The 26691-nt window shown below is 40.4% G+C and overlaps 1 protein-coding gene across 1 annotated transcript in view; it reads left to right on the top strand.

Annotated features, from left to right (window-relative positions):
- Window positions 1–26691, top strand: part of MAN2A1 (mannosidase alpha class 2A member 1) — a 207732-nt gene that overhangs the window by 55067 nt on the left and 125974 nt on the right. Inside the window, exons 4-8 of the mRNA XM_075932033.1 lie at window positions 1707–1878; window positions 9423–9550; window positions 10885–11058; window positions 22566–22752; window positions 25370–25547. Coding sequence (XP_075788148.1) covers window positions 1707–1878; window positions 9423–9550; window positions 10885–11058; window positions 22566–22752; window positions 25370–25547 — 839 coding nt within the window. The remainder of the gene's footprint in view (window positions 1–1706; window positions 1879–9422; window positions 9551–10884; window positions 11059–22565; window positions 22753–25369; window positions 25548–26691) is intronic.

The raw sequence follows: 26691 nt of genomic DNA, 5'->3' as shown, positions 1-26691 counted from the left end.
GTTGATGGTTGCTGCAACTGCAGAAGTGCTGGAGTGAGGCAGGCAGGGAGTTTGGTACTGGCAGCTGAAACCATGGTACAGAGCCCATCTTTTCCTTGTAGACCGAGTCTCTTCCTGACTCTAACCTCCCGTTGCTGCTCCATCAGGTCTTCATGCCCCACAATGAACTTATCTCCTTTCCCAGGGGGCAGTGCCTCATAGTTGGGGAACCTCTGTACTGTAGGTACATTGGTTCAGTAAACCATGGGATTAATTCTGCATTACTATATTGTCTAATTTTGCAAACTTTATATCATTGCAAGGTAAGGTAATAAAAACTGGCTTTGCATGATATCTTAAGGTGTTGAAATACAGGATAAAAGCCGTTCCATAAAAGTATTGATTTTAGTATAGGATAGGCAATTTTCTGCTTTAAATAAGGGATATTCCTAACAGACCGATTTGAAATCTGGGCAAGTAGTTAAGCTCCTTCTGCTTAGCAGCATCTTTGTTCCTCACTCTCCGCTACATGTTTTAGGCTGGTAGAATTGATACACATCCACAAAGTACCTTTTCCATTCCTAATTAACTTCAGTAGTGAATCCTTTTTCTTAGTGTCTATTTTTAGCGTCTCGTAAAAGCCATGTAGTATAAGTCATTGTTAGTTGGCTATGTTCTTCTTCACTCTTTTCCTAGGGGAAAAGTTTTTCTCTTCAGCCATGCATGTAGGACAAAGTTGGAACATCTTTAATGCAGCTTCCCTCACATCTTTTGGAGAAGAGGGTTTGAGTGTGTGTTACCTTCTTCCTTAAGTAATAGGATTGGGTGTGTGGAATTGTGGCCCTGTTGGGTTTTTTTCACATCTCCTGCCCCCTCTGCAAGCCTGACAGGTGGCTATTGGAAACTTCTACCCCCTCTTCTAAGCCTTCGGGGGTGTATGGTCAGGGTAGGCTTGAACATTGTGCTGGTGAGAGAAATGGCACTGCCTAGGTCCCAGGTAACTTTTTTCCTTCCCTAATACAATGCCTGCTGAACGTTTTGATGTGTTTCCTTGGTGATAGTATCCAACAAAAAAAGAGGCAGTAAGTAGCTGTAGGCTTCTAAACAGAGGAGCTACAAAGGTCAGTAGTTAAAATTATTTCTTTGTGGTGGTTATATTTTAAATGGTACTCTTTCAAAAATTAAGCTTCAGGTTTTCTCTGTTGAAACACACACAAAGAAAAGATTTTCTTATATTTTTCTAGTGTCCATCATTTCTCCCCTACCACCATAACCAAATTCATTATTCTACCAATTACTTCATCATGCATCTGATGAAGTGGGTTTTAACCATGAAAGATGATATGTATTCGTTAGTCTCTAAGATGCTACAGGACTGCTCGTTGTTGTTTTTATATTAAAACTATATGACTTTTTTGTAATAGAAGAGTTTTATCACTTATAAATATAAATGCAGTACAACAGGCAGAAATGTTGGTTTTTAAGTTGACCATGTTTTTTAGAGGAAAATCAAAGATATAAAATTGTAAAACCAAAAAATGGAGACTTTAAAACAGGTTAGGAGGATTCAGATTGCTTATTAAAGTTTAGCATTGCAAAACAGGCCATAATGTGATAGGGTTGGGCATTTAAATGACTGTTACATGATGAGTATTACACATTTAAAACTAACGCAGATTTTCTTTTGGGGTGAAACTTTTATGCAATGTATTCTTATTTTAACTTAGGTTGGTTGAAGACTTTTGATGACTACTTCAGAGATCAGACACAGCATATCCTAAACAACATGGTGATAAAGCTGCAAGAAGACAGCAGGAGGAAGTTCATGTGGTCTGAAATCTCTTACTTTTCAAAGTGGTGGGATGGAATAGATAATCAAAAAAAGGATGCTGTTAAAAGGTTTGAACATTTGTATTTGCTGCAATAAACCATATTTGTAGATTTTTTTATAAATCTTAATGAAGTACTTAGCTATATTTAAATTTGGAGCTTCATGGTTAAAAGTATATAAATAAAGTTATCATATTTTAAAATATTATGCTGGTTAAACTTCAATTTTTTCTTAATTTTAAATACATTTTTTGCAGGGATTTGAAGGCACGCTGCATATAATATATGTTCACTGTATTTGGCAAAGAACCAAATAAAAATATCTGTTGGCATATATTAGGATCAGTAATAGTTGAAGTTGCAACTGAGTTTTCATTATGAACCTAACTACTCTTCCCCATCCCAGCACACAAAAGAATTAGAGTGGTCTCAACATTGATAAATCGGGACTGTGTCTAACATAGAATCTTTCTGTAAAATATGTGCACATGATAATAGGTTCCTCAATTAGGATGTCTAAGAATTGAGGTATTAATCAGTTTAAAAAAATCCTTGATGGTTTTTACAAGATTCCATGGAAATAAAAAAATATGACTTAGTTGAATTCTAGTGCAAGAACTAATTCTTACTTGAATTCTAGTGCAAGAACTAATTCTTACTTGAGTACAATCACATTTAGAAAGTATAAACATTTTTCTGAATTACAATTGGATAATCTGTTGCAGTGATCTTAAACCACCCTTAAAGGGAGAAAAATGCAAGTCTCTGTCCACTTAACTTGTGGGCATAGTCCTGTAATTGTAAATTGATCACTTGAGGGGCTTCTGAGTAAGAATTTTGAACCAAAATTCTAGCTCTAAATTAAGTTGGGTTTGCTCCATGTATCTTGAGACGATCTACATTAATCTTCAACTCCATAAAGTTTAAGGGATTTCCCCATTATTGTCAATCCAGTGTGGTCAATAAGCAAGAGTCAAGTTTTCTTCCAAAATAACAAAATAACTTGTAAAGATGTATTTTTCACATTTTCAAACATCTTGCCAAAGATGTGGGCTAGAAACTTAAATAGATAAATTGGAGATTCTCATATAATCATAAAATTCCAGGGGCTTTGATCCTAATAAAAGGATAAATATCATGACTGTACTCTCATTAAAATCATGAGAGTTGGCAACTTGGTTTATCTGTTCCATGGTGGGATGTGAATCAGGAGATGGGCTGGAAGATGTCACCATTATTCCCTCCCCTCCACCCCCCTCATAGAGCTCCTCAAATGCTCACTTCCTATGGATCTTATTAGGTCAGTGAGAATTGCACATATTGTTAGGATTTGTGTTACGGGACTTATGAGGTTGGTGCAATGGAAGGTGTGGATGGTAACAGCAGACTGTTGTAGGAGGCAATGGAGAAAGAGTGAACAGTGGGTAAAATAGCAGGGAGTTGTAGAAATGGAAGCCTGCCTATTTCAGTGTTATAGTAGTCTCTTAAATTACAAATATTTTTCTTTGTCAATTTACTACATATTCTTTCCTTAGTCATTGCATCTGATATAATGTTAGCAGTGAATTTGACCAGGCAATTTTACTTGGGCAATCTCTGGCTTTGACTTGTTTGATGTTTTTTTAATTTATAATTCAGACATGACTGCTTTTAGAAATTGTGAAAGTTAATTAAAAAACTCTTGATTGAAAGTGAAATTTAGGGACAGTAGTGATGGGTAGCCCTGTCTTATGCCACCATTTCTAATCTTTCTTCCCTCGCTCCCTGGAATACTTACTCTATATTTGTTAAAAATTCAAAACAGAACATCTAAATCTGTTCATGACAGTTTCATATCTCTCTCCTTCTGATGTTTGGTTATGAGACATGGATCCCTTTATCTGACCCTGCCTATAGATGCCACTCCTTCTTTTATATTCTCTTCTCTGGACTGGACTTTCACCCCTTTTGAACAGTACTGCATCTGACTTGCCTTTCCTTTCTTCCTCCATGTTGCTATTATTTACTGTCCACCCAACTCCTCACTGGTCAATCTTCCTGTTTGAGTTAGACTTCTGGCCCTCTTCCTTACATGAATTCTTCAGTTTTCTTGTTGTTGATAATCTGACCCCAAAACGTGTGAGTGGGGTTTGTCCTCACTTCTTCGTTTGACCTTGAAGCTCTGATTCAACTCTTACGCTTACCAAAAGGGCCATTCATCTGTTTTAGTCTTCACCAGACAAAGCATTTTCTTTAATTTTTCTGTTGCTGTGAATGCTCCTTCTTCGGCCATCATTTGGTCTCTTTCACCATCTCCCATCAATCCGCTGTGATCTGTTGTTGAGCCTGTCCATGATTCCCAGTCTCTCTTGTAGACTTCTCATCAGCTTTCAGCCCTATCCTTCCCAGTTTCTGCCCTGTCTTCCATTTATATCGTTGTTGTTTTGCTCCATGCTTCAGTATCCTTCACTGTGGACTCTTTTGGGCCCCTCTTCCGTTACAAGGTCCACTCTGTCAACCTCAGACCCTGGCCCACCTCCATGAGCCAAATCCGTTCCTGTTCTTGCTTCATGGTACAACTCTAATGGAAATCCTGTGACCAGGCTGACTTCCTCCACTACAAATGTATTCAGTCCAGCCATATTTTGAACTGAGCAACATTCTTTCTAACTTGAGTGAATCCCATGTTCTCAACACAAGCCATCTTTTCTGAACCTTTTATGCACTCAACACTCCCCTCTCCTTTTCTTGCTATCACATTTCCCTATATACCAAGGGTCAGCAACCTTTCAGAAGCAGCATGCCGAGATTTAACTTATTCACTTCTATTTATGGGTCAGTGTGCTGGTAATATTTTTTTAAAGTCAACAATAGCCTAGTTACAGCAGCTTAATTAATAAATAAAGATGCAGATCTTACCGTTTGGTGTGATCCTTGGCCTTCCTTTGCCTGGCTGAGTTCTTTGATTTCGGGCTCGTAGTTGGAAACTCTAAGCAACGCACAACCCTCTGAGACAGGTTTGGCAACTTGTGGCATGCCAGAGTGGCTCCCCAAGCAGCCACTCCCCAGTGCAGCTCCACGGCTGTCCCTGTCTCCAACCTGCCTACCCACGGCTTCAACCCCCCAGCAGCAACCTGCCCATCCATTGCTTCAGCGTTCCCCCCCCCCCTTCCCCCAGCCGCAACCCACTCATCTGCAGCTTCAACCCTCCAGCAGCAAGCTGCCTGTCCATGACTTCAACACGCAGTGGCAGCAGCCCACCCACATGTTCTAGGCCCAAAACACTAGCGGCAGCCATCCCACGTGCAGCTTTAGCCCTAGTGGCAGCCAGCTTGCAACATGGCATCGTGTTGTCTCTGGTCCTATCTCCCTCCCCGCCAGTAGGAGCAGCCTCTGCACTCACCTTGTAGGAGCAGGAGGAAAGAGAGTGCTGCTGTGGAGGTGGATGGGATTAGATTAGAAATTTTTGTGTCATCGCATGGGCGCGTACGGTAAGGCAACACTGGTGCAGGCTCCCAGCTGCATGGGGGAGGAGGAGTGGGGATGAGCTCCTGCCTTGTGTGCCAATGAAAATTGACTTGCGTGCCACAGGTTGCCGACTCCTGCTCTATGCAGTATCTCTTATTTTCTGCAAGAGAAAACAAACTTTTGCATTACCCTCTGCATCCACTTACTTTCCCTTTCACAACTATCTCTTGCATCTCTTCACACAGATTTCTCACATTTCTATCTATAACACATTCCTTCCCACTCCCTCCCAGTGAATATACCCATCCTGTCTTCTAATCTCTTTCATGCCCACTGTTATCCCCTCCTTTACTCTTTCTTCATCTCTTTCAGTCTGGATCTTTCCTTTCATGACAAACACATGCTTTGTATTGCTCATCTTAAAAACTAAACTAAACAACCCATCCAAGTGCTCCTTTCCCTTTGATTTATGTGATTGTTGAATGAGCTACTTAAAGCATTCTGGAGTTCCGCTCCTCCAGTTCTATTCTAGACATGTTTTCAGTCTGGCTTCCACTGCTTGTGTTCCAAAAACACTCTCACCAAAATCCTTAATGATCTTGTCTTAGTTAAAACTCAGAACCAGCACTCCATCCTCATCATCCTTGATATTTCAGCTGACTTGAATGTGGGATATGAATGGTTAACTGGTAACATGTGAGACTTACTAATTTGGGTTAACCATGGACAGCCCCTGTTCATGGCCGGCCTTTCTCGGCCCCCCCCAAATGCTGGCAGGGGCTTCTCTGACTGGCTGGCCGGAGCAACCCTTGTCTGCAGCCGGGGGTCATTTCTGCCTGGCCACGGTGGGTGGAGAAGTGGCACTCCAGTAAAGGCTGGAGTGGCCCCTCAGTCATCTCACTTTAATCGGTTAACCAGTTAAACAAGACTTTAGATCCCTAAATTTAATACCATTGACCATACTCTTTTTGAAATCTTGACTACCTGATTTCAGTGACTTTCTTTTTCTAGCTCTCCCACTAACTCTCTAATCTCCTCCCTTAAACACTTCCTTTGAATGATCCTCATTGCCTTTCAGTTTTGTGGGATTTCCACAGACTTCTGTTATTCGTCCCCTTCTCCTCTTCTTCTACACTTTTTCTAGATAATCTCATTTATGATCACAAACTCAACTACCATCGGTTGTTGACAACTCTCAGCTACTGCTCTACTCCAAACTGTGTCCTTCTGTTCAAACTAAAATCTTGGCCTGTGTTTCTAACATTTCCTATTGGATTTCTACCAGTCATCATTTCCTCAAGAAGTCTAAAACAGAGCTCGTCATCTTCCATACAAATTCTTCCTGCCACTTCCTCTCTCAGGCCATGTCTAGACTGCAGGCTTCTTTTGTAAGAATCTTTTTTCAGAAGAGATCTCCAAAAAAAGCTTCTTCTGAAAGAGAGCATCAACACACAAAAGCGCATCAAAAAAGTGATCTGCTTTTTCAAAAGGTAGTGTCCATTCCATGTGAATGCTATCTCGCATTTAAGCTGTGATTTCTATGGAGTGGCCACCAAGGCACCTGTGCTTTTTCGTCTTCTTTCAAAAGAGCTTTCTCTTCCCTGTCCACGCATGCCTTTTTCTGAAAGAGATCTTTAAGAAAAAGGCTTCTTCCTCGTAGAAAAATGATTACCAGCACCAGAAAAACCCCCTTCATTCTTTCGATTTACTTTTGGAAGAACACGATTGCAGTGTGGTCGTAACTTAGATTTTGTTGGAAAAATGGCTATTTTTCTGACACAACTCTGTAGTGTAGACATACCCTCAATTGCTGGACAGCACCAATATCCTGCCTGGTACTCAAGTCCATAACTTGTGTGCTATTTATGGCTTGGACCTCTCATTTGGGTCCTCATGTTCAGACTTTCTAAATCTCGTGATAATTTCTGCATAACATTTCTAAGATATGGTCTTGCCTATCCAACCATCCAGCTAAAACTGTTGTTCTGGTGTAAGTGCTTTGAGACCATCTTCTTTTTTAGGCCCTGCTATTTATATATGTGTATGAAGTGTTGAAAAACTATTTTTTCTTGTGCTTGTAAAGTGCCTATAGAAAAGTCAATTTGCACTAAGATTGTTTTTTAGGTTTCTAAAAACTGTCAAGGGTTTCTTTTTTGGACATCTTAAATTTGAGTTTAAAATATATAAAGAAACCATATTCCAGTGGTGCAACTGTTTGTCTTAGAGAGCTTTTTCTGATAGCGATGCTGTTTTAGGATGCAGTTCAGTGAGGGTCTGTCACCTCTGTCCTGCAGTTTTGGCTGCCTTTCAGTGCCTTGCTGCTGTAGCTCCCTCCTGTGCCACTCACAAACAGGGTGTGACAGGCATGCTATTTGGCTGAGTGTTTGTGAATGTTCACGGTTCTTCAACGTGTCTCATGCCAGCAGTCTGTCTGCAAACACCAGCTGCACTCTGGCTCATGCCAGCCTTGGTTATTACTTGCAGGTGACCCCCAACACACTGCCAGTCCAGAATTTTCCTCTAAAAATGTATGTTGTTTCTTTCCCAGCTTTTTTCTGGATTTTTTTTTTTAAATCTTTTGTTCCTTTACAGGAACGATATACAACAACTTGCCACCTTAAATGAAGTTATCCAAACAGTTCACAACATGAGAGGAATTTTGATTTAAACAACAAAAAAGTTTATTTTAACTGTAAATACAGAGATGAAATGAATAAAGGAGTTAATGCATTAAAATCAGAAAAATTATAAAAATAAAAATGAAATACTTCTTAGTACTAAAATAACTAGATTTGGTTTAAGCTGAAGTTCTTACAATAGGCTTTCTGTGCATTGCTTACCAAAAACTCTCAGGCTAGGATTGGCTCGCAAGATCCAATGGTTGATTCTTTTGTTGTCTTAAGAGAAAAGATGGGGGGTGGGGGAAGAGACAGAGAGAGAGAAACCGGGTGTTTTGCCTCCGACTTGTGTAGTTCAGTAACCCCTGGGAATGTATTTTCCTGAGTGACTGCTATGTAAATTTCTTTACAGCTGAGAGCAAGGAGACATAGAGTGTGATGGAGAAGACATTTTATATAGTGTCTTTTCACCTGTGTATGATGAGATGCAGATTTTTTTCTTCATTCTTCACTTTCTTGCTATCTGAAGGCTCTATATGTAGTTGAGACAGAACAGGTCAAGTTAGTCAAACTAAATGGAGCTACGTGAGTTGGAACATGCGTTTTTTTTTTTTTTAAATATCATATGGGGTGATGGGGGGATTTCATGACTTTGCAAACAGTGTTGTGGCATTCATTTCATGATATTGTTGATCAGTGAGTTATTAGTTTTCAAATGTTATCTCCCAAGGCTTATTTTGTACAAATATTATTAAGTTGTACTTAGGGTGTGAATATAGAAATGTGTTTACTTGCAATAGCATCAAAATGTGTTCTATTTGATGTTTAGGATTGAATTTAGCATACATTTTTGTTGGCGCTAAGCAGCCCTTGCAGCCTTGGCTCTTTTTATAGTGGGAGTGGCAATGACAGTTATAAGCAAACCACTGTGTACTCAGCTAAAGAAGATCTAAATTCAGTGGCAGAATACCTGGTGTGAGAGACAGACTAGTAATCCTGTAAATTTCATTTATTTTCTAAAATAGAGGTTTTTCTTGAATTACACTTGAAATTAAAGAATATAATTAAAACAGTATCCTCTGTTATGTAAAATGCAGCTTAATTTACAGTGACCCAGGCTTTGAATTTTTGAATGCAAGAGATTTTTGCATTGACTGTGCATAATTTTATAATGGAAGCTGGTTGGGAAGCTGAAGCTTCGACAGTATGGAGGGCATTTTGTGACTTTGATCCTAGGTAGGTGGTTGTGGAAAAGGGTTTGAAATTGTGTGATAATCACATGAAAATTCCTGCTAAAATAGTTTCCAGTGAACTAGATAACTTTTTGGTTTTTTTGGCACTACTCCTATGTGAACATGTATTAAAATGACATAATGCAGCCTAGGAGAGTTATTATACATTACTTTTTAAGTTGTAGTAGTTCAAATTTTATATTCTCAATGCTATTACTGTGAACATTAAAATTTTGTGAGTTTTCAATGTATGCATAGATTTTGTGTTATATCATCTGCATTTATAGATACCAATTTACGGAATATTTTCCCCCAGATTAATAGAAGATGGACAGTTTGAAATAGTTACAGGAGGATGGGTCATGCCTGATGAAGCTTCTCCTCATTACTTTGCTTTAATTGACCAGCTGATAGAAGGACATCAGTGGCTAGAGAAGACGCTAGGTATATATGTGCAATTTTTGTACCACAACTTACACTAACAAAGAATTAAGTGAGGGTTGTACAATGTTTTGATGCCTGGCAACAGTAGGCATGATTGCAAGTTAAACTATTTTCAGAGAAACAAATTTGTGCAAATATGGTTACATTTTTGCTGAGTGTGTTATTTCAAAAGATTAGATGTAAGGAATATTGTGCATTTCTATTCTGTTAATACAGCCATAATTCTTAAAAGTGGCTTTGGACCTGATTCACAATTTAAGTAGTGGAATTTCTATGTGTGAGTGAAGCAGTCTATGTATACATTGTAAATTGCAAGACTGATGCCTGTATTTGTGATGCTTATTTGCAAACATAGTTTCCCAGAATAAGATCAATTACATGATTTTCCATCCTATTTTTTCTTGTCTTGATCTGTAGAAGATACTTACAGAAATAAAGCATAATAAGTGAGCAATAAAATTTGCTTTAATAAAAGCACCTGAGAACCCAGGGTTTGATGAAGGAATTGGGTAGCACCAATATTGTCTCTATCAACTTTGGAAAATTCATGAATCAGGCCCAAAATGTCATGAAATTTTCAAAAGTATAAACGTGGATCCTTCTTATTTACCATCTCTTGAGCTTACAGCATTCATGCTTCCCATTTTTTCTATAACAGTAGGTGCCAGATGCTTACTTTTAAATGCAAGGTGAGATTTTGGGGTATTTGATTTTTTTGGAATAATTGTTTCATGGGGTTTTAAGTAAAATATGAAATACTGTGACGATAAAAATGCAAGAGACAACAATAATGGAATACTAGAGAGTCTATTGTACAGGTTTTTGTGCAGTGCAAGAGATTGACCTACTTTTAATTATGTGTATGTGCTTCATTTATATTTATACTTTATTTGGACTAGCTAATGATGAAGTATTTTAAACAGACTTGGTATTTTTATCTTTCATTTATGTAATTAAACTATTTGCAAGAGAATGTTGTGAAAACCAAGACTGCAACGGACTTAAAAAAGAGCTAGATAAGTTCATAAAGGATAGCTCCATCAATGGCTATTAGCCAGAATGGGCAAGGATGGTGTCCTTAACTTGTTCATAAGAAACTGGGAATGGGCATTGGGAGATGAATCACGTGGTGATTTCCTGTTCTGTTGATTCTTTCTGAAGGACCTAGCATTGGCCACGGTTGGAAGTCAGGATATTGTTATGTTCTTAAGCTAAGTGCTTTGCACAACTTGTCTCTTCTGAACTCTAGGTTGAATCATATGGGTGTAGTTTTCTTTGAAATAAGAAACAAGTAAGAAAGAAACAAATGTCTTACATTTTCTGCTGATCAACAGGAGTAAAACCGAAGTCTGGTTGGGCTGTTGATCCCTTTGGGCATTCACCAACAATGACTTACCTTCTGAAACGCACAGGATTTTCCAACATGCTTATACAGAGAGTTCATTACTCGGTTAAAAAGTATTTTGCAACCCAGAAGACACTAGAATTTTTCTGGAGACAGAACTGGGGTATGTATTATTTTCTTTATATCACTCAGTCCTTTGTTGCTTTATATCTCCTAAGAATTATGAATACACATTGAATAAACAGTAGTGAAAACCTCCTGCACAAGGTAATTCTTTACCTGTAGATGATATTCAATCATTAAAAACTGGTCTGATCAAAATTTTAATATTGGCACAGTTTTTTTTAAAGAACACATTTTAATGTGTTGAAAAGTTTGATTCTTTTTTGGGGCTTTACTCTTTTGACAAAGTGAGAAAAAAGTAATTTAATTTTGACTTAAAATATTAATTTTTTTATCCTTTGTTTTTAATTTTCTTATTTTTCCTAACATCTTTTGTCCACTGGAAAATTGGATGGGGAAAGTGGTTGTTATATTCTCACATTTTAAAACAACACAAATGATTTCCCCACGTTTCCAGTGGGCAGGAAGAAGTAAAAGGTAGGAATTTCCCCTTTCTCTCACTGGTTTGCTGTGTCGTCTTTTTTCCTGCAACTGAAAAAAGTAAGGGAAAAATGAATTAAGGGTGCAGAAAGAGAGCGAGAGACTTGTTTCTTACAACAAAAATTTCAACCAACAAAACTTCAGATATTTTGCAATGAGTAGAAGGTGATATGATTCTTCCATTTGTTTTTAATTTTACCAAGCAAAACTTCAGAATAATTAATATTCTCAAACAGAATTTTAATGAGAGGGATTCTTCAGAGTAATTAATCTTAAATGCTTGATGTGTAAAGGATTAAATATAATCTACTTCATCAGAATTAAGTAAATCTTCAGGCCTGCTTTAATGACAAAATATACTTTTAGTCTCATTAATAGCTCTAACCAAACAAACCCTATTTAAAAATACAAGTACATATATAGGTGAAATTTTAAAGGTTAAATATCCTGTGTGTGTGTGTGTGTGTGTGTGTGTGAGAGAGAGAGTATTGAAGTATAGCAAATAAATGTCAGCAGAAATGCATAATCTTTTTCACGTATGTTTTTGTACCATGCTCATTTACCATACTGTCCAAGTGCCTTACTGTAGAGCATAAGTGGCATGATCAGGGCTGCCAACAGAAATGCCAGGACCCTGGGCGAAATGGGACGTGGGATAGACTGTGGGCTAATCTTTTCCAGCCAATTCTTCAGTGCTGCCTGGTCCTCATTAGCTGGGGCTCTGGCAGCAAGTTAAAGGGTCTGGAGCAGATGCCCCTTTTGTCTCCTGTCAGTGGCCTTTGTGCCAAACAGTGCTGGTGGCCCAGTGTGGCGTCACCACCTGGATGTGGAGTTGGACCACGGGTGTTGGCTGGGACAGTGTACATTGCATGCAGGAGTTGCCACTGCTACTGCAAAGCAGCTAGGAGCTTCCAGCAACCATAACTACTGTGGGTAATGGTGGTGACCTGGAGCTCCTAGGCAATTCCCCCATTCTTCTTTGAGTGGAGTCTCCGTAGCTACTCCACCGTGGATGCTGGGTTTGCCCCAACACTGCAAAATGGAGACTTTTGTGTAGCAGTACTTAGCCGAACTGCACATGTGTGTCAACTTCCCGCGACGTTTGTGCTCTTTTCTATGCTTGCGTGGTCCAGCCCCCGCCAGTTCCTCTCGACTGCCTCAGGCTGCAGACGGCATGAACTGCTGTCTCGTGATCTTCTCTCCTATTTACGTGAGCCCGTTCCATTCCTAGTTCATTCTCCTCACTTTTCTCCTAAATACCTTCTTGTTAATCTCCTACCAAAAAAACAAACGTTTTTTTTCTCCCTTGTTCATAACCGAGTTATAGTCCCGCTATACTTTCCCTCCAGTTATCCCCAAGTAGAGCTATACATAGTTTGAGTTTTAACTAGTTGAAAAAAAAAAGAAGAGAAAGAAAAGACAATATATATAATATATTAATTATTATGCCATCGCCCTCAGGGTTTAAGAAATGCGACTTATGTCGCAAGGTAATGTCTGCCTCAGACAGCCACTCCTGTTGCATTCACTGCCTGGGAGAAGCCCATGTCCCACAGAAATGCCTGCATTGTTTAAAACTGACTGGGAGGGCCAGGCAGGACAGAGAGATGCGGCTCCACATGATTGTTTGACAAGGCACTTCAACTAGCCTCTTCTGATAGCACAGCCTCCTCCACTCAGCCTCAAAAATGTAGGGTTTCTTCCCCTACCATGGAGGCCTAGGGGTATTGCCTACAAGGTCTCTGCTGGTTACAACACAAAGCAGAGAGAGCTCTGGAGATAAGCCGGGGACATTGGGTACCTCAAAACTGTGCTCCAAAGCTCCGATGGTGCCAGAGACCAACAAATCGCCTAAACGGGCACTGACACCAGCACCGAGGTCCACGTTGGCACTGGCTGTGTCCTTCGCACTGAGGGAATCTGCTCCGAGAGCATCATTGGCACCGGTGGCACCCAACTCACCATCGGCACCGTCCATGCCTGCTACGCGGGATACGGCACCGACTGTGCCTGCCGCAATTCCTCCGGCACCGATGCTACGCGTGCCCAGCACTGATGCGCCTGGCACCAAGGCACTTGGCACTGCTCCTAGTCCATACAGAAGCAGAAGCCGCTCACGCTCCTGTTTATTGATTTTTTTTTTTTCCACCGGCACCGTCGCCATCACCACCGGCACCGAGGTCCCCCATGCTACATAATTCGTGTCGGCACCGATCACCAAGATCTCCACAGCAGAGGTTACCTTCACCATTTCTGGCTGCCACCACTCACCATTATCATCGGCACCGTAGTCACACACAACAACCATCTCATCACATATCTATGGACACCTCCCTTCTGGGCTGGGGAGCACAAATGAGCGACATTTCAATCTAAGGCCGCTGGTCACGTTCCGAGACAAGGCTCCATATAAACCTCTTGGAGCTCTGCCCAATCTTGAACACATGAAAATCTTTCCTGAATCACATCTGCAACACCACCATGAGGATCCTCACGGACAATATCACCTCAGTATATTATGTGAACCGCCAAGGTGGAGCTCGCTCCTGCTCCCTCTGTACGGAATCAATTCATTTTTGGAACTGGTGTGTTCACCACGGCATAACATCGGTAGCCTCTTACCTACCTGAGGTCACCAACATCCAAGCAGACTTCCTCAGCAGAAATTTTGCACCAGAGCACGAGTGGGAACTACATATCGGAGTACTCCATATTCTCTTCCTATGGTGGGCACTCCCCTAACAGATCTTGTCGCTACACATCAGAATACCAAATGTCAGAAATACTGCTCCAGAGCTGGACTCGGTCCGGCCTCCCTCGGCAATGCGTTACTTCTCAACTGGAGCGGACCTCTCCTCTATGCATTCCCACTTACAGTCCTCATTTCCAAAGTCCTTCAGAAAATAAAAACGCGGATGGCACCACAGTCATATTAATAGCACCAGCATGGGCTCATCGACACTGGTTCTCCTTCCTATGGCACATGCTACCTTGCAGACCATATCAGTTGCCAAACATTCCGAACCTTCTCTCACAGAATCGGGGGACACTACACATCCACAAATATACACCTTACGACTCACGGCATAGCTCCTAGTTGGTTGAATCCTGCCGAATCCCTCTGCTCTACTCATGTTCAAGACATACTCATCCACAGTAGACAGCAAACAACGAGGAAGACTTATGTCTCAAAATGGTGCAGATTTGCCTCCTGGTGCACCACCCAGCAACTGCTCCCTTACTCTGCTCCACTTCAGCGAGTCCTCGTTTATCTCTTACACCTAAAAGATACAGGACTAGCATTACCGTCTCTTAGAGTTCATCTAGCGGTGATTTCGGCCTTTAGACAGCCTATTGAGGGGACCTCCCTTTTCGCCCACCCAATTACCAAGAAATTCATGAAAGGGCTATCGAATATAAGTCCTCCCCCCCCCCTCCCCGTAAACTTGGACATTGTTTTGAGTGGCTTAACTACACCTCCGTTTGAACCATTAGCTACCATACCTTTATGTATGTTAACTATAAAACTCGCCTTCCTCCTTGCAATTACATCAGCACGCAGAGTTAGCGATCTATCAGCACTAATGGCAATACCCCCAACACCATCTTGAACAAACACGGAGTAGTCCTAAGGCCTCATCCAGCGTTTATACCAAAAGTCTTTTCGTCCTTCCATATCAACAAGCCCATCTTTTTACCCAAAACCTCAGTCTTCAGCACGTGAAATGTCCCTCCACACACTGGACGTTCGTAGAACTCTTGCCTTTTATATAGACTGTACGAAATGTCTGATGGGCTAATTGCCTCTGTAGCCGACAGAACAAAGGGACAGCCGTTATCTTCCCAACGTATTTCTAAACGTATAACCTCATGTATAACACAGTCTTGTGCTTCTAAGGGACTGCCACTCACAACCCAGCCCAGAGCACATTCCACAGAAGCTGTAGCAGCGTCAACAGCCTTTCTTAAAGGCGTTTCTCTAAAAGACATTTGCAGAGCAGCCATGTGGTCTTCACACAACATCTTTGTCGAACACTAACTGAGTTTGCTATCCGGCAAAAGTGGCTTTCAGACTCTGTGGTGGCATCAGCGGTGTTGTCATCAGCAGACAAAACAAGGACTCCGTATTCCACCTCCCAACTCATGAGGGCACTGCTGCCTAGTCACCTATGGTGGAGTACCCTCGGGGACGCTACTTGAAGAAGAAAGCGAAGTTACTCACCTTGGTGCAGTAACTGTCGTTCTTCGAGATGGTCTCTGTGGGTGCTCCACTACCCACCCTCCTCCCCGCTTCAGAGTCTGTTGCGTCCCTTTTGTTTTCCTATTAACAGATTCTGAGGTGGTCTCGAGGAACTGGCAGGGGCTGGACTGTGCGAGGACAGAAAAGAGTGCGAATGCCGCAGGCCGTTGCCACGCATGCGCAGTCTGGCCGAGTACTGTTACGCAAAAGTCTCGGTTCTACGGTGCTGGGGGAAGCCCAGCCCCTATGGTGGAGCACCCACGGGGGCCATCTTGACGAATGACAGTTACTGTTCCAAGATGAGTAACTTCGCTTTTGCCTCTTTCCCTTTTCAGTGGTGGTTCTGAACATGACTAAAATCTGTGGTGTTAGGGATGTGAATGATTAACTGGTTAATCGGTAAGCATCACCCTTATTGGGTGATGCTTATTAGTGATGTTAAAATAGTTTTAATGAAGTAATGGTGTAACCGCTGAAAATTTCAGTGGTTACACGGTTTACACACGAGGTGGCAGTCGGCTTCCTGTGAACTGGTTTGCGTGGGGAGCTATCTTCTGTGTGCCCCCCATGTACTGGAAGCCTGTGTGGTTCAACTTCAGTTACAATCAGCCTATGCTCATTGGTTAACCGTGTACACAGTTACACTTTCACATCCCTAATGTTTACTGGTTATGATTAAATGGGGTGGGGTTGCTCCAGTCTGGTGGTGGGTGCTCCATCCCATCCCATAACTGATTAAAATGGATTCCTATCCCTATTGTTGTTGTTTCCCAGGGATAGAAATGCATGTAGTGTAATGTTTTCCTTTCAGATTGCTTGAAAATAATGAACATTGTTATTTGTTGGTGTTGGAGACAACTTTATATATATATATATATATATATATATGCACCTTTGACTTGGAATGGAGGCTTGTGAGGTCATTTGTTCCTGTGGGAGTTCATTCCACAGTTTAGGTTTAGAGTGGCAGACAAAGTTCTGTCTCCTGCATGAGTTAGCTTTACACTTCTTATGGAAAGTTCTGTTTTGACAGAGAACTCTAGTTGTTTATCAGTCTTTATCCTGCAGTAATGTTTGTTGTTAAACTCATTTTTTGTGTATGCAGCTCAATTTCTAACTTGACATAGCTTTTCTAATTAGAAATGTAAAATTCCATTTTATCAGATAACTGGTTCAACTTAACATTTAACTGGTTAAATGATTAAATGGGGTTTTTACATCCCTAATTAGAAAAGCAAAATCAGTTAACCAGTTAAACGTTAGGTTTAACTGGTTAATTGATGAAGTGGGGCCCAGGGGCTGGGCTTCCACCTCCCAGTGTGGCAGGGCTACTGGCAGGGCATAGGTAGGGCTGCTCCCGGGAACTGGTTAACTGGTTGGTAACTAAGTAAGGGTGATGCTTACTGGGAACTGGTTAACCGGTTATCCATTCACATCCCTATTTCTAATAGTTATGAAAATAACTACCAGAGATATGACTAGTGTCCTGGATTTGGGCTCACATAAGAGTATTCTAGTTTTTCAGAGCTGAAGTCACCTTTAGCTCTTGTGAATGATTTTTTTTTTTTTTAAAACGGTTTTGGCCTTTTCGGTAGAGATGGCCAGGAAAAAAATGTTTTGCGGTTTTGTTTTTGTCCTGTTTTCACTGTTGTAACTTAGGCATGGGTAATGTTACATATTTTCTTCCCCAGAATGGTGGAGGATTTCTTAGGGGTAATTGAAGATGTCCTATCTTTTTGTCAGGCATTGGAGTTAAATAAACATCAAGAAAAAACCCCTGTTGCAAAAGTCAAAATCTCTTATCTCATTTGCTCATTTGTCAGTCTCTTGTGATGTCGTAACTTCACTAACTCTCCAGTGGTTTAAGTGTAGCCAAGACCTTAAGGTAAAAATCAAACAATATTTGACACAACTTTCAGGTCTTTATTCTCACCCATAAAGAGGTAAAATGTCAGTTCCCACCATCATTTTGAAGCTCATCTAAAAAGCTTATTTGCAGATTTAAATATCTTAGTAAATCACTGTTTCCTAATTATGATGTCCCGAAGCAGTGTGGATCACGTGGAGAGTGAAATTAGATTTGAGTGGCTATGGGATCGTAAGATCAGATCAAATCTGTCATGAAAAAGTAGGTAACTTAAGCCAGGTCTGTTAAACCTGGAAGGTTAACTTCAGGTTCTCAACTCTAGCTACATAATTAATGTAACTGGAGTTGACATACCTTAAGTGAAGCTTGGCTCCATCTTCACACACATGCCCTTGCTGGCTTCCCTTACTCCTCAACTGCAAGGAGTAATGGTGGCTCAGCATTTGATTTAGTGTGTCTTTACTAGACCCGCTAAATCGAATGACAGAAGATAGATTTCTGGTACGTAAGTATAGACATGGCTTTATTGTCTGGACTGCTAAGGAATCAGTTGCCTAGTATATAATCTATTAAGCACATTTCCTGTAAAATCCTATGAAATATTAAATTTTATTTAAAATTATTTACATATGAACTTTAGAGTTTGTAGTCGTTTTACATAAATTGTTTGGTAGTGGAGCACCTAGTGTGTTAGTGTTTATTGATCAAGATTGGGACCCCATTGCAGTAGTATGCTGATAGACATGACCCTAGACTCTGAGTTTATAGTCTAATGATGTAAGATTATTAAAAGTTTAGCAATAGTATGTAATAGAATTATAGTGCCTTTCACCTGATAATCAGAAACCTTAACGTGTGTCTACTGTAGATTACTATGATCAGCATTGATTTTTATATCATTGCTGTAATCTCAGCCAAGCAGGTATTGATTACTTAACAAATGGATAAAGAAAGGGTCATGAGAGAGCCATCTGCTTTGTGCTTTGCTATTTCATTTATTAGTTTTTGAATGATGAGTTTAAAAAGAAAAAGATGTCTCTCAGAACAAAAGGAGACAGTCTCTTCTTGTTTTGCAAATTAAATTCTGCATGACTGGCAAGTGTGAAGTGTAATCAAGGGGAGAGTTGAAAGAACGGTGACAAGATTGTGTGATTTCTCTCTTCCCTCCCCCAATTTCTTTCCCCTTGCTTTTATTAGACAAAATGGCACAACTGAATATTTAGAAGAGCTTGAATGAAGCGAGGGAGGTGGTTTGGCAAATAGGTTTGGGCAGGATGTTCTAAGCCAGCGGTTTTCAGGGTCCGAGTTGTGACCCAGTACTGGGTCGTGGAATGTAAGGCATTGGGGTTACCTTGTTCAGCTTCCCAGAGTCTCGGGTGGCTCTGGTCAGCACTGACATCTGAGCCATTAAAAGTCCCGTCAGTGGTGCTGCCTAAGGCTGGGTAATGACCTGCTCTTGGAAAATCACTGGGCAAGCCCCAGTATGTTCTGACAAGACACTGCACCCCAGAAGTGACCAGCAGCAGATACAGCTCCTAGATAGGAGGGTCACTGGGCTCTGCTCGCTGCCCTTATCCCAGTCTCCAGCTCCGTACTTCCATTGGACAGGAACTGATGAATGGGAGCTGGGGTAGTGGTGCCTGTGGGCAATAGCTACATGAAGCTGCTTGCACACCTCCACCTATGAGTAAGACCTGCTGTTGGCTCCTTCTGGGGTGGAGCATTATCTGGGATTCCAGTAAAGGCAGGAAGCCTGCATTAGTCCCCTGCTGTGCCACTGACCGGGAGCCCCTTGAGGTAATCTCATGACCTAATCCCGAGCCCCAGCCCTGAGTCACCTGGAAGCTCAGAGCTCTTCTCCTTCACTCCAAATCCTTAATCCCTGACCCCAGCCCAGAGCCCTGATCCCTCCCACACCTCAACCCCATGATTTAGCCCAGAGCCCCCTTTCACATCCTGAGCCCCTCATTCCCAGCTCCATTCTGCATCCCTCTTCCCTAAAACCTCAACCTTCTTCCTCCAGGTCCCACATGCCAAACTCCATACCCAGCTCCATTGGGTCATGGGTATCAATAATTTTCTTCAACTGGGTCACCAGAAAAAAAGTTTATCAACTACTATTCTAAGCAGAATGGTCAGCATTAAAGTGGTATATGAGAGTAGAGTAGAGCCATTGAAATGAATGGTTCTGTTTATTTCCTTGCCTATAGTTCTATGCATTGTTTTAAGCACGTTTGCAAGGTAAGGACCTTGAGACTGTTAATTTTAATTAAACAAATGTAATACTTTCAGATTTTTCTTTTCTTTTTGGGTTTCAGTGTAGAATTTCACTTCTCATATGTATGGTGACCTGATATTTTGATTTGCTAGAATCAGTTCTTAGTTAATAAGAGTGCCTTTCTCTTGTCAGATGGTTGAAAATCAGGCTCCAAGTGGATTGCTGGTTGGTTGGATTCCCTTACCCTTCACTTGCTGTTTCCACCCTCTCCAGTATCCCTTTTCTTATAATAGTTATCACAGCAGCTTTTGTTCTTAGGTGCATACTCACCCCTCTTTTCCTGACCTATATTGAATTATTCATATATTTAAAGTGGGAATGAGTGGGAAGTTCCAAACTTTAATGCAACATCATCTGGTGAGTTCTGGTGTTTGGAAGTTTCCAGGTATGTTGAAAGCATAAGGATAGATTGTACAGTCAACAATCCACTATACCTGTTGCTTCCTATGATTAAGCTCACATTGCATCCAGATCGTGCAGATGCTAAAATTTCTAATTATCTTCCATTATATCCAACTACCAAATGCAGTCCTCTATTAAGATCTAATCAAAGGATTGTAAATGTTGACAGTTTAAGAAAATCTTGATAGTAATTCTTGTTTAATTTACTTTTTATCAATATCTCCCTCTAGTGATTTCCTGATGCTGTTTTATTTAAAATCTCTAACAGAAATCCCTGACATGCCCACTAAATTGAGTTGTTTAGTTCAGTACAGAGCTAATGTTGAGCTAAATAAATGGTTCCTCAATGCAAAATTTCTCCATTTCTCAAATGGCAAATTGCTGAGCTATTATCTGTGGTTTTTAACCTATCCTTTAAATCGGCTTCCGTACCTAATGACTGGAAGGTAGCCAATGTGACACCAATATTTAAAAAGGGCTCTAGAGGCGATCCTGGCAATTACAGAACGGTAAATCTAACTTCAATACCGGGCAAATTAGTCAAAACAATAGTAAAGAATAAAATTGTGAAGCATGTAGAAGAACATAATTTGTTGGACAAAAGTCAACATGGTTTCTGTAAAGAGAAATCCTGTTTTACTAATCTATTAGAATTCTTTGAAGGGGTTAACAAGCATGCGGATAAGGGGGATCCAGTAGATACAGTATACTTGGATTTTCAGAAAGCCTTTGACAAGGTCCCTCACCAAAGGCTCTTGTGTAAATTACATGGCCATGGGATAAGAGGGAAGGTCCTTTCTTGGATTGAGAACTGGTTAAAAGACAGGAAACAAAGGGTAGGAATAAATGGTAAATTTTCAGATTGGAGAGGGGTAACTAGTGGTGTACCCCAAGGGTCAGTCCTGGGACCAATCCTTTTCAACTTATTCATAAATGATCTGGAGAAAGGGGAAGCAGTGAGGTAGTAAAGTTTGCAGATGATACAAAGCTGTTTAGGATAGTCAAGACAGAAGCAGACTGTGAGGGACTCCAAGATCATCTCAGTGATTGGGCAGCAAAATGGCAAATGAAATTTCATGTGGATAAGTGTAAAGTAATGCACATTGGGAAAAATAACCCCAACTATACGTACAGTATGATGGGGACTAATTTGGCTACGACAAATCAGGAAAGGGATCTTGGAGTTATCGTGGACAGTTCTCTGAAAACTTCCATGCAGTGTGCAGCAGTGGTCAAAAAGGTAAATAGGTTGCTAGGAATTATTAGGAAAGGGATAGAAAATAAGACCCAGAATATCTTACTGCCCCTGTATAAAACTATGGTACGCCCACATCTTGAATACTGCGTACAGATATGGTCTCCTCAACTCAAAAAAGATACTTTGGCCTTGGAAAGGGTTCAGAAAAGGGCAACTAAAATGATTAGGGGTTTGGAACGGATCCCATATGAGGAGAGGTTAAAGTGACTGGGACTTTTCAGTTTAGAAAAGAGGAGACTAAGGGGGGATATGATAGAGGTCTATAAAATCATGAGTGGTGTGGAGAGGGCCGATAAAGAAAAGTTACTTATTAGTTCCCTAATTAGAAGAACTAGAGGACACCAAATGAAATTAATGGGTTTCAGGTTGAAAACTAATAAAAGAAAGTTCTTCTTCACACAGTGTGTAGTCAACCTGTGGAACTCCTTGCCAGAGGAGGCTGTGAAGGCTAGGACTCTAATAGAGTTTAAAGAGAAGCTAGATAATTTCATGGAGGTTAGGTCCATAAAAGGCTATTAGCCAGGGGATAAAATGGTGTCCTTGGCCTCTGTTTTTCAGAGGCTGGAGAGAGATGGCAGGAGACAAATCGCTTGATCATTGTCTTCGGTCCACCCTCTTGGGGGCACCTGGTGCTGGCCACTGTCGGTAGACAGGATACTGGGCTAGAAAGACCTTTGGTCTGACCCAGTATGGCCGTTCTTATGTTCTTATCAGTGGGGATTCTAGAAGAATGACTTCTATCTGTTTTGGAACTGAGAAAAATTCTATTATCTCCACAAATAATGAGTTGTATTGTTTTTAAGATAGCTTGATCATTAGAGACTTGAGCATATACTCATCAAACTCAGTGGCAAAACTCCCGTTGACTTAAAGGTTGCAGTCCAGGCTCAGATATTAAATTGCACTCTATTTTAAGGTGGCATATTAAAAGGATTCCCAAATTAGGCCTAAATAGGCAATTTTAGTATGGACAATGAAATATGGCTTTATTTTACAGACCTATTGTGTTCATGTAATTTTAGATTTGGGATCCGGTACAGATATCCTTTGCCACATGATGCCTTTCTATAGCTATGATGTTCCTCATACTTGTGGTCCAGATCCTAAAATATGTTGCCAGTTTGATTTTAAGCGTCTTCCTGGAGGAAGAATAAGTTGTCCCTGGAGAGTTCCGCCTGAGGCCATTCATGCTGGGAATATTCAGCACAGGTACAGTACTGAAAGTATTGCAGAATTCTATAACTTGTAAAGGTTTTTTTTACTTGTTGAAGGCAATGTTTGTTAGGGATGTTACCGTGTGGTCATTTACACAATTAACTGATAAGACTGATAAGCCTGAGTTTCAGTTAATCCTAATGACTGCATGTACACCCCCCCCCCCCCCCCCCCGCTGTCTCTGATAGAGAGGCAGCAGTGTAGCGGGAGAAGCAAACGAAAGACGGCACACAGGAGAAGCTGCCTGTGAAGACAGCTCCCTGCATGTATCAGCTCCTGCCATGTATCTGTCCTCCCTCACTATGCTGCTGCTTCTCTATCAGGGGCAGCAGCGCACAGGGGTGGGGGATAGTGGGAGCCAGTACATGTGGGAAGCTGCCTCTTCATCAGAGGAAGTGAGGAGATGGGGGCAGGTGAGAGCTGGTGATTGTGGGCAGCGGGCTTAAAAGCCCCCCATCCCCGCTTGTAAACGTGTAACTGCTAAAAATAAAATCACCATTTACACCTGTACATGTTAGTCCACATTCCTAATATGGATTAACATCACAACTTCCTTGTTTTTAAAAAAAAGAGGTTTGCAATAGGAGAAATAATTTATATTGCATGTGCCCTGCTAGTACAATTAATGAAAGTAGTAATTGTAAGAAAAACTAAAATTAGTACACTTGAGCTAATGTGTTAATTCTGCAGTTCCAGTTAAACACTTCTACAACGTTTAAGTGAGTTAAATTCTGTGAATACCAGGAAGAGGTATAATCAGTTTGCTTGTCGGAATATGCATGTCGGAGTATGGAGTAGGCATATCTCTGTTGTTCCAAATTCTTTACCTGCAGGCAAAGGGATGACATCAGGGTTTCTCTGGTTATGTCTACACTCCCGCAAAAGATCAGTGACACGGAGTCTCAGAACATGAATAAATTGACTCAGGCATGTGAGGTTAAATCAACAGAGTAGCCATTCAGTCTTAGAAACTCAGTGAGAGAAGAAGGTCTTGTAGTTGAATTGGAGTCCATGTACAAATATCTACTCAGCTACTTTCAGCCATGCAAGCCTAAGTTAAGTGACCCAGGCTCTCAGATGCAGTGCTGTGGGTTTTTCTTTTGCAGTATAGTCTGTATGTTCTCATTACTCTTTCTTAGAGAGTATCTTCTTATACAAAGCCCACATCTAATTAATTTAAAACAAAACTAAATATTCACATTAAAGAAAAAAAGTGTTTAAAATATAAGATGAAAAATTGAGTGTTTTATAAAACAAGAGATTGGGAAAAATAAAGTTCAGTTTAGGCAAATGTAACAGATACCAACACTTGAATTTATAGAAGTGCACATTTGGTACTGTGCAACTATGGAAGAAGGGTAAGAGGCAGAGGGTTTCAGAGTTGGGGTGGAGGTCTGGTTCCATTGTGTAGATATTTCTAGTGTCCAGCAGATCTGAGATTTGGTGGATTTTGGCCTGCTTATTCTTAAGGGTATGGGTTTTCAATCCTCCCTATGCTATAGTAAGGTGCTGACACGCTAGGCAACTGATCTCAAATTTCTTTTTCAGGGAAGACAGTAAAAAAGCAGTACCAAGGGAAAATGTTTTTTCTGTATCTCACAAATTATCACAAATATGGACAAACTGTTGTCTTGCTTCAGACTGAACACGTAAAATTTTGAGCAAAAAAGGAGCTGCTTTGGGAATCTCTTCTCTATACTGTTGGTTGCTAAAGTATGAGAGGGGTATACCACCTATTTCAATGAAGGGAGGACCTTCAGCACCGTTGATTCATAATACTCTGTCAGATCTCACAAGAGGTGTTGGTTCAGGCAAAGCAATCTATAAAATGGGCTACAAACAAGATAATTTTGATGATACTAGATGGGTTATGTTGACCTCAGCAGACCATGTAACTCAGTGACTGCAGTTCATTCATCATGATTTAAAACTACTTATTAATTCTCAGAATCAATTAATTCTCAGAATTAACTCTCAGAAAATGTGTTCATACTAACAGCAGTTTAATATAGCTAAAAAGAATAAACAACTTATTAAAGTTTTTATAGATTTCATTTATATTGGAAAAATATATCTAAGTCCCGACAAAACTTTAATGTACAATGTTAAAACCTTCCCCTTGAATCTTAAGCAATAACAGGTTGGAAACCATTCTAAATGTGCACATGAGAACATCATGAGATATATTTATTGTATTTTAAAAAATCTTTTAACACTTTTTCTAAAGTCTTTGACTACCATTAACATGTAAGTAACGCTATTGCAGTATTGACAGTATTTCTTGTATTAAATGTACCTAAATAACTTTAATGCAACAAATAGCAAGTAATTAAATTACTTTAATGGAAACCATGGTTATTTAGAGAAGCTTTTCAAAATTTTATGAACACTTTCATTAGCTCAGGTGCTCATTTATTTACTCATAATTTAATGTGATGCTATTACAGAGGAGAAAACCAACCTTTCCACTCGCCTCCAAGTAAGTGGACAAGTTGTACTTTGCCAGGGTAGGTTCCGGTATTGTAAAGAACATGTTTTAGGCATTTATTATTCTGTCAGCTGATTACTTTTCTGTATTCTAATCTGTATGCTTTTCCTTTTTTCTTCAAAGGGCTTGGATGATTTTAGATCAATACAGAAAGAAGTCAAAGCTTTTCCGTACTAAAGTTCTGTTGGCGCCACTAGGGGATGATTTCCGTTACAGTGAGAGCTCAGAATGGGATCAGCAATACCAGAATTATCAAAAGCTTTTTGATTATATGAACTCTCATCCTGAGTTACATGTTAAGGTGAACTGCATATTTATTTGTTCAAATAGTTCTAGTTCTTCACTAACATCAATGAACCCTAACTCCAAATTTTTGCATACTCCTGTTTAATTTAACACCTTCTAATACTCTGAGACTTTATATTAATTTGTTGTACATCAAAGAGGAAGATAGCTTAATACTACTATAGTTTAACTAAAGCTCTTGGTGAATTAGGAAAGTACTACTGATTAGATTTTATGGTTAAGCTTGGCAAGATTTGATTTTAATTGATAATTGTCAGTAAGTGGCAAAAATAATCAATAATGGTCAGCCATCATGCATGGATTATCACTGGTCTTTGCAGCCATATAGAGAGCCTTCTGCATCTCTGTTGTCAGGGAAGAGCGTATGCGGATCTATGACAGTGGTTCTACAGAGAGGTCATTGTAATGTTTTAGAGTTGGTGACACTCAATCCCTGCAGGCACAAGGTTCAGAGGAGGGCTGTGATCCTAGTGAGGTAGCACATAGACTTCTGGTCATGACTTGAAAGAGGAAGAGGGTGGACCCCGCGCCATGGGGAGGTCATCACATTGCTGAATAGGTCCAGTGGCAGTGCAGGAAGACTTTCTCAATTCCACTGTCATGGCTCTGCTTGCTCACCACCAGCCAGGTATGTGGGAGCTGTCCCTAGATAGGAACTGTGTAGCAGTTGTACAATTGGAGGCTTATCCTCTGTCTTGTCATCCTGGCCAGCAGCTTCTGCTTTGCCTGGCCAAGATGATGACAGCCTCCCCTGCACTTTGCACCCTGATGTCTTGCACACTAGCAACCCCACTGTCAACTCTACCCCAACCACACTCACTCCACAATTTTTAAAATAAAATTATTTAAAAATAGAAGAGACCACTTCAAATAAATATTCATAATTCAACTGATAGAATACTACTATATGAATTTGCATGTACTGGACGTTAGTGACAAACCAGACTACTTTTATTTTGTTCCTTTCAATTGTGAAATTATTCTGTATACGGCATCTGGTAAGGAACATAGATAGTGGCCAAGCATAGTGCTTACTTTAAGTAATAGCCTTTAAGTTTAATGGAGTTTTTGACTTTTCTTTCCTTCTTGAGTACCGTATTTTCTGGCGTATAACACGACTTTTTACACTAAAAAACATC

This window comes from Pelodiscus sinensis, chromosome 6 (assembly GCF_049634645.1).
Source record: "Pelodiscus sinensis isolate JC-2024 chromosome 6, ASM4963464v1, whole genome shotgun sequence".
Classification (NCBI taxonomy): Eukaryota; Metazoa; Chordata; order Testudines; family Trionychidae; genus Pelodiscus; species Pelodiscus sinensis.
This window is presented reverse-complemented; position numbering and strand designations above follow the sequence as displayed.